The following is a 15971-nucleotide window of genomic DNA, read 5'->3' as shown; positions in this document are numbered from 1 at the left end:
GAATACATTGGTAAGTAGCACCTACGTTAAAGTTAAAATTAAATGACACATTCTTTTTTCTTTTAAGAACCTACAATAAGACCGAACGCAAACAAAAGATTTTCTACACCGTCTTGGGTGTTTAGCGAACCAGATTTCGATGACGAAGAAGTTGAAACTTTAAAGGATGAGGAGAAAAAATAATACCTACTTTTTACTAGATTATTTAATTTTTTGTTATAAGCGTAACAAATACAGTTTTTATTATTACCAAACGATTATTTATTGTCATATCGTACATTTTCCAGTTGAAATATTTATGTCTTGTATGGCAGGTGCAGGGTGTTTCCAAATTTGTTTATGGAATTTCTTTAGCTTTGTGCTCTGTTTTGGAGTGATTATTTCTAAGTCCAACCCTGTCGAAGGAAAATTAGGCGCCAGAGGGCGCTTCAGTCGAAATGTTGGTAAATGTCAAATTTCTAACCTGTAATCTGCTCCATAATCTATAACCAAGCTTTTGTGCACCGAAACTTATCTAAAAATGAATATACATAAACTGATTTTAATTAGGCGTAAGTATGCGCAATTTGAAAGTCTGCCAAATCAAAGCGCTCTCAGTTCCAGCCGTCTCCACAATGCAATCATGCGGGATGAAACATTTTCCACCCCCGCCAAACTACGACCGTGAGTGAATAAGAATCTGTAAGAAGACGATCGTTACGATGTTTGATTGCAGATATCCAAATACCCGAAAAATCAAAATTGAAGTTCATCGATAAAATCCCATACTTAGCTCCTGGCATCAGACCCCCAAAAATGCAGAAGAGACTTAGATTAATGAGAGGCCCAGAAACCGTACATAACTTTCTCATTCACAAACAATATGGAATTATGGTACAATCACTGTTTTTAACTTCGTATGTTTGATGGTCAGTTTTAAGGCGTTGGGTGGTGGTCGTTTGAAATGGGTGCATTTCGACATGATGCGTCTCACTATTGGGCGCAAGATGGATCCAGAAAGGATGTTCGCAGTTTGGCGGGTGGATCCGCCCTGGCAGCCTGTTACTAGAAAGGGGCAAGGACAGCGAATGGGGGGCGGCAAAGGGGCCATCGATCATTATGTAACTCCCATCAAGTCAGGTAATTTAACAGGTTCATAATATCAGTCTAATTTATGTGATGGTATCAAATAAGTGCAGTTGTATTTTTTTTTCTGCACAAGGACAACAGAAAACGTAAAACTGGTTTAGAAAAAAAAACAAGCAAAACAAGGAAATTCTTCAACTAATTTTTTAACATGTGCCATTGTTCTGATAGTAATGAAATCACGTCAAATATTTTTACATATTCAGTGTCGGAACTTCAAGACGCACATTTTGACCTTGGACATTGTATACTTGCGATGCTTGGTTTCGTAGCTGTGAGCTTTACAAATGTTGCGTTCTCACGTGTTGCTTTTATGTGTTCCTCCTACAAAGACGTTGGTCGACGCCAACAAACTTTTTTATAAACTTTAATTGTATTTTTGTAGAAAACTGTAATATTTTACTGCAGGTCGAATCATCTTGGAGTTGGGAGGAAAGTGTGAGTACAAAGAAGTGGAGTATTTCTTGCACGACGTGGCGATGAAGCTGCCGTTCAAGGCAATGGCAGTGTCGCAAGAGATCATGGAGAAAACGAAAGCCGAAGAGAAATGGAAAGAAGACAACAACCAGAATTACTACACGATGAAGTACGTCATGCAGAACAATTTGGGAGGTTGTCACAAGTGGATGTCTCCGTTCGACTTTAAATATCTAGGAAAATATTTATAAGAGCGTGATCGAAATAAAATAAGTTGAGAGCACAGTTACAAATACTTTATTTTACTGATTTGTATGGTAACTTACATATTGTACTTGTACATATATCAGTTGTCTCAATTTACACCAAGTTATCAATTATATGGATGACATACATTTTCTGCTTAACAACTAAACGAAAACATCTCACCGGAGACTGCTTCTCTTCAAATCAAACAATTGGAAGTTGGGCAAACAATTTCTGATATGTCAATCACACAAGTCACGCCTCGTCGATAAATCCATCGTAGCTTTGGTTCAGTTGAATAAAATTAAAAGTCAGTTTTATACAAAATTCTATATCTAAAACAAGCTCTAGCGCAGGAGGGAATGTTATGTATAAAATGCACTAAAATTGAATATACGTTCGTAACTACATACGATGTAACATTTAATTTTCATCTTGAAAGCACAATATTCTCAAGGGGAAGTTCTAACATTTTATATCCATTAACAATGATAACTTTTTTTATATTTAATATATACATTCATAAGCGAAAAAAATCATTTACCCTCGGTACAGATATTTGAACACAAAATCGCCTCGAACGAAACCTTGTAATACTGTAGTGTCATGGAAGATGGTCTCGAAAAGAAAGTGAGCACCCGTACGAAAACCGGAAACGTGTATTAATTATGTCCTAGAAGCTTTGCCATAGTGCTAGAGGTCTAAAAGTTCGAAAGCATGTCTAAACATTGAAAATGTAATTTGTTTGCGTTTATTTAGATGCGGACTAGAACTGATAAATCGCCTAAGCTTACTCCGTACTCCTCTCAAAGCAGTCTATTATTTACATTACACTAAAATAATTAAGAGAGTATCATGCAGCAAGTAAAAGAACCCAGCGCAACGTACTCCGTGAAAAATATAATATAATACTATCAACACAAATGTAACCCAACCCCTCTTCGGTTTCAGTCAGGGCACAATATACAGTCTACTATTTACACAATTATACAAAACTGTACACAATTCTAATCGACGAAATAATAATTAGAAGAAAATGCGAAAGGGCGCCGGCGCTAAACGCCTCTACGCTCGCACTTTCCCTAACAAAAAGAGAACCAAGCGAAGGTGTTTCCTCTTCAACATAACACAACACAAGTAACCTCAGGAACCATATTTGTGCATCTATAACGCTTACATTAAGTATGGCAATTGTTCGTACGTTGTATAAAATACTTGTTAAATAAAGCTAAACGGTTTTGACTAGATTACATTTCAGATCACTGCAAACCTCCTCTCAACATTTCATAGTCGTTTCGATGTTGTACCCCTTTAAAAACAATATTGCGTTTGAATTTGATCGGGGGCGGGCGTGTAACGACCGCCACCGCTGTTAATACTCTAAGGTCATAACCTACTACACATGAACAGTAATAATAACATGTCTACATAGATTAAGTAGTTCACAAGGACAAACTGTTGTGGCCTAAAAGTTCACGAACAAAAACCTGTTGACAGATAGACAGAAGACAATTAATTGATTAGTTTAGATTTCGAATTCTGTTGACTACGAATGATAAATAAGATTTAGGCCACAACTATTGTTTAAATAACTAAATAACAAGCTATATAATTCAGTCTTGCAGATTGCATGTATTATAGTACGGGTATACATGTTGATACAATTAGAAGAAGGCGAAGGCTTTCTATTCTTAATTGACCCTAATCGAGGTGTGTATAATTAAGCGTACGACTCACTCAGATGGTCAAAGAAGTAATCGAAACTTTGGTTAATATTCGTCACGTGGTTTGGACTGATGTTGCCGTTGAGGGCGCTAGCTCTGTATTGTTCGCTGAACGACAATAAAATGTCTCGGATTTTTGCAATGATCTCTTCTACTCAGGCGTTTGATTCCTGTAACAGTTCAAATCATCGACAATCGCACACACCGCCACTGCCGGACACACACGTCTCGGCCACCGAGAGCCATTTTTGGTCCAACGTGCCGCCATAAAATCGCATCGCCCATACTATACCTATCCGGTTGATTTCTAATTTAATGTGGTGCATTGTTGTGACGAAAAAGCGATCAATGTGAGAGGCGTGAGGAGGGCTAAAGCACTGAGAGAGTTTAAAAGTGTTGAGAGTAGATAGAAAATGTCAGACTATAATACACTGTGTTGGAAAATGAAACAGAGACAAATAAGTATAGTCGGCATATCGGCAAAGATCCTAAAAGCAGTAAATGTAGGGGAATGAGTATATTTTTAAAGAAATCAATGTTAATAAATCAGAAAGGAAAGAAGAATAAGAATATGATGTCGTCAGCTTAATAATAGCAAGATAACTTCCAAATGAGTATGAAAAAGTTAACAGCACGTAGAAGAAGTCAAGAAGAATCAGAACCATTAGATTCACTACAACGTGTGCAAAAATTAGAGGGAGGTGATGGATCAACAAGTTAAAAATGAACGAAGTACATATTTAAGGAAAACAGAACTATGAAATTTTTGAAAGATATGTTGCAGAAAGTTATGGAATCTTTGAAATATGAGGGGGAAAATGGAAAACGTGCTATTTGCCACTAGAAGTTAGATTTGAAATTTTGAAGTAACGGACTGGATCAGTCTAAAAGAATACTACCGGGTGACTTTTATTTAATGATTGAGACAAATTTAGCTGGTTAACACTCCCAAATAATTGGTACGCCTAGTCATTTGTCAAAGAGTTGTCTGTTGATTCGCTTTGTAGGCTAAAATTCTAGATGTACAATGATTTATTTTGAATGTTGAACTGTCGTATTTGAATTTGACAGTTAAGCGAACCAACAAAAAATCGTACGTGTTGTCAACCGAACAAAAGTAATTTCAATCATTAAAAGTCACCTGGTATTAGCGCGACTGGAGAAAGAGAACAGCCCATTGTAAGTTAATTTTCAATAAATTTCAATTTTTCATCGTGGTCGGTTATAATTTAGCGTTAGAATGTGTCGGTGGTTTTTGATTTTGGCAAAGACTATAGAGAAGAAAAGAATTCTTGACATTGTTTAAATTTTTTGTGGTAAGTAATGTTTTGTATTTTTCTTTTTGTAAATCTGACAGAATGTTATAAGCTAAAATTGGACTAGTGCAACATTTAGCCATAGCGAATTATTAGCTGGTAAACATATATATTTTTTTAATTTTCTTTCTATTGTGATTCTTAAATTGCTTAGTATGGTGGGTTCCATAACATATTATTTTGTCTGCTCAGCTTTTCAAAAGACTAGGGAAACAGTTATTTATTTAACGAGTTCATGTGTAATTTTGGCTTTTTTTGGCATGAGTGGACCAGTTTAAAACTCGAGTGTCACTCGAGTTTTAAACTGGTCCACTCATGCCAAAAAAAGCCCAAATTACACAAGAACGAGTTGAATACAACGTTTTTTTGTTCAACGAGCCCCTTAAAGGCTCCAAATCACTAAAAATCTTTAAAATTAGCTTGACGTTTCGTTTTGACAAATTGTCAAATTTATCAAAATCCGTTCACACAGGAGAAAATTCTCAAATTCTGACAGTGTCGAACAAAAAAATACCGTGTGAGCAACAAGTACTGTTTGAGTTGGTAATAAATTCTGGTGACTTTTGGTGATTTTTATGTCATGTTCCAACGAGAAAACCATTTTATTGGTAAAAGATTACAAAAACCAAGACGTTTAAATTTGAAATGTATGCCAGCTGTCAATAATGTCAATAAAACAAACCGAAATAGGTACAGTTAATTTCAAAATTATAGAGTACACCTCAAAAATCAAGAAGTCGATTTATTATAATTTTTTCCACATGTAAAGATGCCTTTTTGAAATTTGAGCGTCATATTTTTTATATAGGTTAGGTAAGTTTGACAACCTAAAATGTCGCGGATATTTTAGAACACCATAATATTGTCTGTTTTATCATCTGCACAGTGCCCTTCGCGATGGGCTACGATTTGGATCGAACATCCTTCTTCTAATTTGGAAAGAATGAGCACTTTCACGTTTTCGGTTAAATTAGGCATTTTGTTTGTCAAAATTGACATTGATCTTTGACAAAAAATGTAAGTGCAATTCACACTGTAGAAAATTAGGTGTACTCTATAATTTTGAAATTAACTGTACAATTCACAGTCTTGAAAATTTAATGTAATTTTTTTATTGACAACTGTAACAGTTATTGTTGCTCACCCCGTCTAACAAGACAAAAACCAGATTATGACCACTTCTCTGATGATTCATACCTCCATGATTGAAAACAATGTAAATCACATCAGCTATCAGCTGACACTTTTTTTAACTTGACACGACATTAAAACGAACGTTATGTTTATGCTATTACAAAAATGAATCCCTGATGGTAAATTTCAAATTTGCCTGTCAACAACAAAGCTGACAACCGGAAATGCATTTCGTTGTTACTAACAGATTCAGTCATTTTTGATCACCCGGTATTTACTTTGATACAATATGATTCTTGATACGATTCTTGCTCCTGCATAATCTTTGCGGAACCTCTGGAGAATTCCGGCAGCCTCTTTTGGAAACCACTGGATAATTTTTTTTGTCATTGTCACATCTGGCACATTTTTAACTTTTCTCGTTTTACCTCTAGGTAGCGCAACCGCCGTATATTCAAAATGACAAGATCTGTCAAATCAATCAAAATATTCAAAATGAAAATAATCGAGCATTGCACGAAAAAGATCAAAATGTCCAAGAATAATGTATCCATTAGCTATAAGATAAGTTACAACTCTGGAGGTTAGCAGAGCTTTTTTTCAAGATATTTATAAAACACTAAAGCGTCAATAATTCTTGCATTTATATTTTGCGTTTTAGTTTCCACGTTTAGTGATTTCATTAAAATAAAGCTGAAACCACTTGGACAATGATCAATATTGCATAAAAGGCCAAATGAAGCGCTAGTCGAATTGTGGTATTGTATTATAGTTCAAGTCAACAGGATAGGTCAATTTTTAGATCCTCCGAGTTTAGAAATTGGTGTCAAGAAGCAAGAGTTTTCAGTTGAACCAAAAATGGCGATATAGAGCGGTAGCCTGTTTGATAGTATCTAGCAGTCTTCAAAAATGATATGACGATGACCCAGTCACAGTCTTTCATGTTTTCTCTACGTTTTCGTGTAACGTACCTTCAAATTATCAAAATAATGCATGATTTGATCATAGTCCATGTCGAGTTGGAGGTCGTCCAAACCGGGCAGATCGGCAGGTGTCGCTGTGTTGTTCTCTGCGCTGAACATGGGATTCCCCACGATCGTCGCGCGCTTCACTTCTGCACTACTCCTCCCTGAAACACCGATTCCTCACGACCAATTCAAAACAAATCGAAAACTAACCATTTGCGTTCGAATTTGGCGACTTGGGGTACTGCACGAACTGCACGTTGTCGTCGTCGTTCTTCGCCGGCTTACTCCTCATCTTCACTTCCTCCTTTTTCTCCTCTTTCGGTGGTTCGTCGTCGAATTCGAAAACGCTCTTCAACGGTTCCTGACTCGCCGTCATCACCAAGTCCTCGTCTTGGACGGTGGACACTGCCCATCCGTAGTCGCTCGCCGCCCTGTGGTGATGTTTGTTGTCTTGGTGTTTGCTGTTGCGGTGGTGGTGGTGGTGGTGATGCTTTCTCGGCGGGGTTCCTTCAAGAGAACTCGTCACTCCGATGTTGCGATGGGGCGGAACGGGCGGCCGATAGTCTTCCACCTGTTGGGGTTTCGGTTGCAGAGGCACACCGTGCGGGGGCAGCGGCGGGGGTGGTGTCGGCTTGTTCCTGAAAGAAGAGAGCGTCAGATGGATTAGTCTCTCATCAATTACGGAAATTTGGTTCATTTTTGCAAAACGATTCCCACAGTTATTAAATGATAATAAATGACCAGAAAGCCCACTGCGATAAAAAAGCTTATGGCTTCTTGGTACCAAGACAGCTATATGACAAAATAACGCTTATGAACTTAAGTTATTTCCACTTTTTATAATTTGCAGAAGGTTCGATACTGCAATGAGCTCATATTGGTTTACCGAATGGGACTTGGTCCTTCGATTTTTAGAAATGGGTTTATTTTTTAAATTAATTAAAAAATGGTTTCCAGGAAACGTGTTTATTGAGTTGCATATATCGGATGTTCATTTAAATTTCTCCTCAAAGTAGGCGTTGAAGTGTCGATTGTGAACGCACCACGGATTACGGATCACGGATCAGCTGTTTAAATCTAACCTCATTTTTGCATTGTTTAATCTCTGCTTGTTTGTGTTTTTACTCTGCAGACCAGACTGACGAGTGGTGCGTTCACAATCGACTCTTCAACGTCAACTTTGAGGAGAAATTTGAACACCCGAATAACCAATTTATAGTTTCTATGGATCTGATTTTTGAAAAAAGGTTTATTTTTCTAAGCATTATTTTTTAAAAACTGCACAATCCATCGTACATACATTTGATAGCATAAGCCGGCATGATTTGATAATTCATTATTCCTCAGTGGCTCATTACAGGCTACCGACCCTCTCCTATCTTTCAAGGTAAGAGAAGAAATAATTTAGACACCCATGTATAGTTTTAATATTCGTAGGATCTTTTAGGGTACTTAAGACAAATAAAAGGTTTAGTAAAACGTCCTCACAAGAAAAATCAATCAATAAAACAACCTGCATTTTTTACAGTCATCCCTGTCTGATTTTCAAATAAGCTGAATGTATTTTTTTTTACATACGTTGAAGGTTGTGGCCAAATTATTTATGAATTTGAAAAATTTGAATATAAAATTCCGTTCACAATATTAGCTGCAGAGGTTTTTAACCTCATTTTGCAAATGTTTCCAAAATGACTTGCTGTTGATCTGTAATTTCGTTCTTTGTACCGTTCGGAAGTTCGGAACTGATACTTTACCCCCAAGTGATTTTTTTGATATCATAAAATAATACCTATGTAAATTATGTAGAAATTTACGTTTTGTTTCTTCAAATTTGCCGACGAGGATATCTGGTAAATTAATTTTATTTGTTCCACTCTGAAATCTAAATTTTCTTTTTCCTATTTTTTTTTGTCAGTATTCTATTGGTTGATTCAAAATGATTGTGGATAAGTACTGTCAACTGTCAAAGAAATGTCGACTTCATCCTAACCACACAATTGCCACATACATTTTCATACATAGTTGCCATACTGATCCACAATCATTTTGAATCACCCAATGTGTATCAATATTGGTGGGTTTTCAAAAACGATGTATTATTTTTAATGATGATACTATGTTTCCAATGTTATAATAATATTGGAAAACTCTAATAATATATTATGATACGAGTCTCATAAGAAGAATTTTGTAGAACGCACGGGTTTACGGCACGACGAGCTTGCGAGGAGTAAGGAGTAAGTGCCACAAAATGTCTTATAAACGAGAAATCATACACATTTTTTTCTAATTTGCACCTTTTAAGCCATCTTTAAGTGAAAATTAACAATTTTAAAATTTGCGTAATTTGTCGGGGTTGGCAACAAACGTCATATTGTTTGGAAGATTAAAATTTCAATTGTTATTAACAAATTAAAAATGAGCGAAGACAATTTTGTATGTACCCCTACAGAAATACGAGATTAGGATTAGTCTAACTGCCCAAAACACTTCTAATGTAAGGATTAATGTTAACAACAATTGTATATTCCACGGAAACAACTTAAATTCAAATTCGCTTTGTTTAGGCGTTTATTTTGATATTTCATATTTGTCGCGCTAATCTTGAAAAAGTAACGAGTTTGTTTCAAAACGGAAATTCCTATTACAGCACGCAAAATGGGTTTCGTAATAGCTTTCATACAGACGTAAAGTAGAAAAAAGTGTTTGCATATTGTTTTTGGTTTAAAAAGAAAATTATCTTTCGATGCGAAAAGCGTTTAATGAGACTATGAAGCAGATTCGATTTCAGATTTTTGGTTTGAAGCAACATATCTAATAGTAACAAAACGAAAGCATTTGTATGTATACAGCTGATTGCTATACAGAGTTATTCACGAGAGACTTCCATTGAAAATTTCGTTATATGCAACCCAAAATACAAGAAACCCCTAGAACTTGATATTTTGTTTAATTTGAAATAAGTTAGCAATCCAAGTAGCTTGGCGAATAAGATTAATCATGACACTTTCTCTTTATTGAGGTTATGAGCAAAAGTTTTTACAACAAACATGGATGTTGCCTATTTGGAAATTGCCATCTGTAAATAAATGCAGCTTGCGCCAACATTTTTTTTTTTACATCCTCCATATATGAGAATCATATCCGTCTTTTCATCTTTTGTGTACAATGGCGGATAAAAAATTTCGTCCACAACTGTCATTCCACTCACTCACGTATGCTCTAAAGCAGCCTTTAGGAACGAATAACCTCACTTCACATGTTGACATGTATCAATCAAATTGTGTCTATGTTCTTCACATGTTCTTACAGGTGACAGTAATAAATTTCAAAACGTCAATTATAATGACAATACAGGTTAAACTACACCCAATTTTTGTGAAATGACAGGAAAAGGGTGGACGAAATTTTTTGGCCGGAATAGTACAATTAATTTCAAAATAATCGAGTACACTTCAAAAATCAAGAAGTCGATTTATTACAGATTTTTTCCCATGTAAAGATGCCTTTTTGAAATTTGAGCGTCATCTTTTTTATACAGGGTGATTCTGAATTAAGTTTGGAAAAAAAATGGAGTGTCTTTGACACAAAATAATTCTGCGTAAATGACTTTTGGAGGTGAAATCAAAAGGATATATCCTTGTATTTCCAACGACTATGAATAGGGAAAATTTGTCCGAATTTGTTCACTTCATTAGCAACTCCACAGGTGCAAGCACAGTGCTTTGTAAATGTTTTTGTAATTTGCCTCCATTTTGATTCTCTAATAGACATATTAACGAACGCGACGTCATCATCTGGGATGTCCTTATAGCCATTATTTCACGGAACATTTTACGAAAATTTTTAGGTTGGCATAGCTTGATCCGTCATGCGTCAGTTTAAATTACAAAATGTGCAAAGAATTATTTATCAGGATTTATCAGGCAACAAATTCGCGACGGTATTTTTGGCAATTTCACGTATTTCAGCGGGCGTACATGAAAGATTATCTTTCATATTCGTGTTTTGTGACAGAATTTGGATAAAACAAAAGGCGACTTTGAAAACTTGATCAAATTTTCACTTTTAAAATTAAGACATTACCAACCGCCACAAAAATCCCTAAATCGAGGAAAGTAAACATTTTTGTTTAAAAACGGCAAATTACAAAAAAATGTGTAAAAAACTTGTTTCATAAGACCTTGAAGCACTCATTCTTTAAAATAACTCGTGGCTACGTCACTCGTTTTCTAATCTTGAATTCGTGCTTCAAGACTGGTCTTATGAAACTTGTCTTTTAATATACTATTCTATGGAAATGATCGAGAGGAGTCCTTAAGGTTACGTTTGTGACTGACGGGCACCTTTGATTATTATTGTTCCTAACCTACCAAGATAATCAGGTAATCACCTTTAACTCAGCAGCGTACTAGCAATTTTGTATCTCGAAAACGAAAAAACTTTTATAAGAAAATTTTTTTGTCAATGACTTCTTCTCATCATCACCAATTACCGTTTTTTTTCCAAACTTATTTCAGAATCACTCTGTATAGGTTAGGTAAGTTTGACAACATAAAATGTCGCTGATATTTTAGAACACCATAATATTGTCTGTTTTATCCTCTGCACGGTGCTCTTTGCGATGTTATAATAGTAGGCTACCCTCCGGATGGACCACCCTTCTTCTAATTTGGAAACATTGAGCACTTCCGCGTTTTCGGTTAGATTAGGCATTTTGAAATTAACTGTACATTAAGAAATTATGATTTGTAGTTAAAAATGTGAAAACTAACATGACAGATAATAAGGGGCAGCAATCGTTGATTTAAGTATTACTTTTTATAAATTTAGGAAGCTATTTAGAAACTATTGGAAATTGTAGTTTCGGTTGCATTAACGAAATTTCCATCGGAAGTCTCTCCTGAATAACCCTGTATTATCTGGGAACTAACTACCTAAGATGGTAAAATCAATCACAAGTTCTGAGGGTAAGGCCTCATAGTTGTCATTTTCTCTTATTACGTGTTGTATACATATTTACGAAATCGGAAAAATATTTTGGTACCGCGGAGCCTTACAAACTCTTTGCACAAGCTTCTCGCTGATAGCTTATAGCAAGTTGGTGGAATGGTAAGAATAAATACATGTCATCTAGTACTAGTTACAAATAATTAATTACCACACTTGCAGCTCCTCGTTGTCGGTGCTGGCCGCAACGGGTGCTTCCCCTTTGCTCTTGCAATAGGTGTTGGTGTCGATCGGCCTGTTCGAGTTTATGTCGGCCGAACAGCTGGGCAACTCTATGTGACTAGGATTGCTGAAGCTCGTCGCCAGACAGTCGTCGGGGTCACAATAATTCAAATTGAGGGGGTTCGTCGTGATCCTCATCTCGTTCCCGTTGGTATTCACGACTGACGAGTTCCTGTTGGAGCTGTCTAGAGTGGCCCTGCCGAGCCATACCCAGTCGTGCGCGTTCGTCGTGGTCTCTCTCGGTTTGCGATTTTCTCGGTGGATGACCAGGCTTCCGGGATTCACCGGAGCGGCCCTGACGCCGGGAGCGATGGCGCCCTCTTCCGCTTTGAATTTCGAAGCGTACACCACGCACGACACCACGAAGACGACGATGGCACAACAGAAAGTGCCCAACAGAACGTACATGCTTATCTCCAATGGGGTCATGTGCTGGGTTGCGTGCTGGCGCAACACGCCTTTACCCCCCTGGAGTTGTCTGGCCTGCACGTTAGGTTCTTGCGAGTCGTCGTCTTTCAATGGGGTTCCTGAAACATTTACTCAACGGAACCGTCCAACAGAATATAAGACATTGCAACAAATTTCGATCCTGAAAAAATAAAAATTCTACAATTTGCCGAAGGACACGTTTTCTATCCTTATAAACGTCCAGTCAGTGAAAGTTGAAAATGTAGGTTGGCTGCTGTAAGTGTCTCTTTGCGGTAACAATATCGTAACGCACGAAAAATAATCCGGAAGCGTCTAGAACTCCACCTGTGTCGCGACCGGAGAGATGACATGTTAAAAAACTCCGGAAGGTTTTTCCTGAAGTAACTGTTGAGAAATAAAACTGTATGAGCTTTGCTACTCTTGTGTCAGGGACAATAAATGATGAACCAGCCTCGTATAAATCAAAGAGCGTAAGTTGCAACATCGAAAAAGGATGCCTCTGATAAGATACTACCGTAATTTATGATTTGCAATTTCTGCAAAGAATAATGTGAAAACCCTCAAATGTAAGGTGAGGAGCACTACCCCAGAAGTGAAAAAACCATTCCCTTCATTTACGGGAAGAGAAAATAAATAAGTTTAGCACAAATATTTCGTCTGTTTTATTCTTTGAAAAAATTAAGTAGGATTTAACTTTTCTCTTTGTTTTTATTGCTAAAATAAAAAATTCACAAACGGATATTCATTCGAGTGAAGAGGTGTTGTGGCGTTTAATATTTATGCAAAAGTTACAAAGTGTGGAGGTGTGATAATCACCGCAGTCATTTGTTTTTACGTGGGCATTGAAAAATTAAAATGTTGCTGTTTGTAGTAAACTCATATAAAAAATTTATAACTCGATTAAAATGTGAAAAAAATGGTGTTGCCAATTAGAGATCATTCATTGTAATGAGTGCACAGTTGGTTGCAAAAAAAACGGGAAACGAAAATTTTCCTAATGTAAATTTGATTTTGTCCCCTTTGTCAATTAATTGTTTACCTGACAATCCCTATCAAATAATTTTAAAAAATGTCATTGAATTTTGACGTTAATTCTAACCTATTTCTCGTAAAAAGGTTTCACACTATAAAATATAAACCATTCACGATTATTTCAAATTCGGACTATCTATGAAAATCTGACATTTTAGTTGGCAGTATTGTGATTTGTCTTAATAAATCTATTTTAGGTTATAATTCAACCGAACACTGCTCCCAAGTTGTTACATTTTTTAAATAATTGAACGCATTAGGAATAATAATCGTAAAATTGTAATTGAAATGAAACATACATATTTGTAGGGCAGTTCTGGGTAAATTCGTATTAACTAAATTAATGACGGAATTGACAACAATGCGAATATTTAAAAACGAAACGTCATATGACAGGACCTGACGCCAATCTAACAAAAAAATATCGCGGCCTCCTGCGTGTTTAAAATAATCGTGAACGGCATATAGTTGTAAAAATGTATCAATTTTATTCTGACAGTTCCCGTTTTTTTTTTTGCAACCAACTGTAGGATGATCCATAAAAAAATATATTACAATTAATTTAAACGGACCGAGATAAATTTTGTAAAAATTTCTGTATTTCTATTTGTAGTCACACAAAGTACGTGAAAAATTATTTGGTCAGGTCAGGTCTAAACTAATAAGTTTTCACTATTTGTGTTTGCAATTGTAAAGTTCATATTTTTTTAAAACAATATTGTCAAAGTGTCTGTCTTTTGGTATAAAATTTGCAACACCTGAAACTTTTCTAATTTTTGAAAGTTATGGACATAACCTCAAACTTGATCTAGGGAGATTTTACGATACAGATGTTCCGAAACGAAAGGCTTTAGGGGTGGTACAGTCTGGAAAAAAATGGACTTTACTTTTCTTAACGATACGCTGCCTCGTATCACATCTTAAGTTTTAAAATAAAATGTCTTCTATATAAAAATGATTACATACCAAATCATTTCGATACATTAGTTATTATCATTGTAAAGTAATGATCGTTTTCCTTTTTTTTTTAAATTATAAATGATCAATGGCAACAACGCTAGCACTTTCAAATTGCTTGTTTGGTATTTATTTGTAAATGTAAAATGTAAAATGACCTAAATTTCGATTCGGAGCTTTTCAGCAGTGGTTCTTGCAATTTGGATGTGAAATAAAATATCTACAAGCCACCTAGCACTTCCACATTTTTTTTCGATAACTATTCTTCAATTTTCATTAAAAACGATCAGATTGGGCGATTAAATTTCGATTCTGAGAGTTTCCGCAGTGATTTTAGCTATTTTAATAAGAAACAAAATATTCAAAATTGCTTTTCGGTAATTATTTCTAAATTAATTAAACTCATTAAAAATGACTCAGTTCGACGATTATCATTATCATTACTTGAGCAGAGGAAAAAAATAGATTCAGCATGGACATTTTGTATTGAATATGACAGATGACAGATAAAACTGACAGTTCTTTATGGTACATTAAACTCCCTAATTTCCATAACATTTTTATAAATAAATAATAAATGTCTCTGTTGGTAGCTCGAGCATCAAGTTCCTTTTTATGAAATGAAAAAACAAAAACCACTTCCCCGACGCACTAAAATATGTATAAACCTGTTTATTTAATAAAAATCTAATCCTTCGCGTGATTGTTGGTGCTTAAGATATACACGTTTATGTAAAATTCGTGTTTTTTATCGACTGAAAAATGAGACAGCCACGAATTAACGACTCTAATTTAATTTTTGGTTTTACTTTTAATTAAAACAAGTAAAGCCGGGTTCATCAGGACGATACGATTTCGTTTTAATTTGGACGTTCTCGATTTTGTTCACTTTCGAATTGCCACAGTTCCGTAATGCCATGAATAATTAATTGCCATATTTATTACGTGCCTCGTTGACTCTTATCAAAAATCACATTAGTAATGTAAATAAAACGTAAAAAAACGAATTAAATGAAAATTTCGTACGACATTTTCGTGTAGTTATTTCCCTGGTTATTTAGTCATCACCCTCGTTTCGCTGACGGGAAAATAAACTTTGACGATCCCGACCTAATAAACAATTACGAAAACGACATTTCCACAAAACATCCTGCTTGCATCATTACTGTGACCCTCCCGTTTTTGTAATAAAATTTCTTATAGCAAAGCAGCCCCACGTTAATTAGCGACCGTTTTATGAAATTCACTAAAATGTTTACGGTCAAAACGTGACTTTTTTTACCTCACAAAACAACAGAGTTCGTTTTTATTAAAAATATCTTGTTTATTTCTTAAGAGGATTCGGATAATCTTCTACTAATTAAGGGGGAAAAATTGTATAAGCCGCTTTG

At 35.6% G+C, this 15971-nt stretch overlaps 2 protein-coding genes across 3 annotated transcripts in view; one reads left to right on the top strand and one right to left on the bottom strand.

Annotated features, from left to right (window-relative positions):
- The first annotated feature begins 398 nt into the window (after positions 1 to 398).
- mRpL16 (mitochondrial ribosomal protein L16) lies at positions 399 to 1827 on the top strand. Of its 2 annotated transcripts, XM_069040860.1 has the most exons (5): positions 399 to 551; positions 598 to 663; positions 716 to 873; positions 921 to 1119; positions 1534 to 1827. In XM_069040860.1, the coding sequence occupies exons 1-5, from the start codon at positions 521 to 523 to the stop codon at positions 1791 to 1793; spliced, it is 714 nt and encodes a 237-aa protein (XP_068896961.1). In that variant the 5' UTR covers positions 399 to 520; the 3' UTR covers positions 1794 to 1827. The 2 variants fall into 2 exon arrangements, with proteins under 2 accessions (XP_068896961.1, XP_068896960.1); XM_069040859.1 differs by lacking the exon at positions 399 to 551 and having other exon boundaries at positions 558 to 663.
- Positions 1824 to 15971, bottom strand: part of dtn (transmembrane protein 132C dtn) — a 177823-nt gene continuing 163675 nt past the window's right edge. The window contains 4 exon segments of the mRNA XM_069040843.1: positions 1824 to 3682; positions 6934 to 7091; positions 7141 to 7568; positions 12092 to 12689. Of these exon segments, the coding sequence (XP_068896944.1) occupies positions 3509 to 3682; positions 6934 to 7091; positions 7141 to 7568; positions 12092 to 12689 (1358 nt within the window). The 3' untranslated portion in view covers positions 1824 to 3508.

This window comes from Tenebrio molitor, chromosome 3 (assembly GCF_963966145.1).
Source record: "Tenebrio molitor chromosome 3, icTenMoli1.1, whole genome shotgun sequence".
In the NCBI taxonomy this organism is placed as follows: Eukaryota; Metazoa; Arthropoda; class Insecta; order Coleoptera; family Tenebrionidae; genus Tenebrio; species Tenebrio molitor.
Note: the sequence above shows the minus strand (reverse complement) of the source record. Positions and strands in the feature narration are given on the sequence as shown.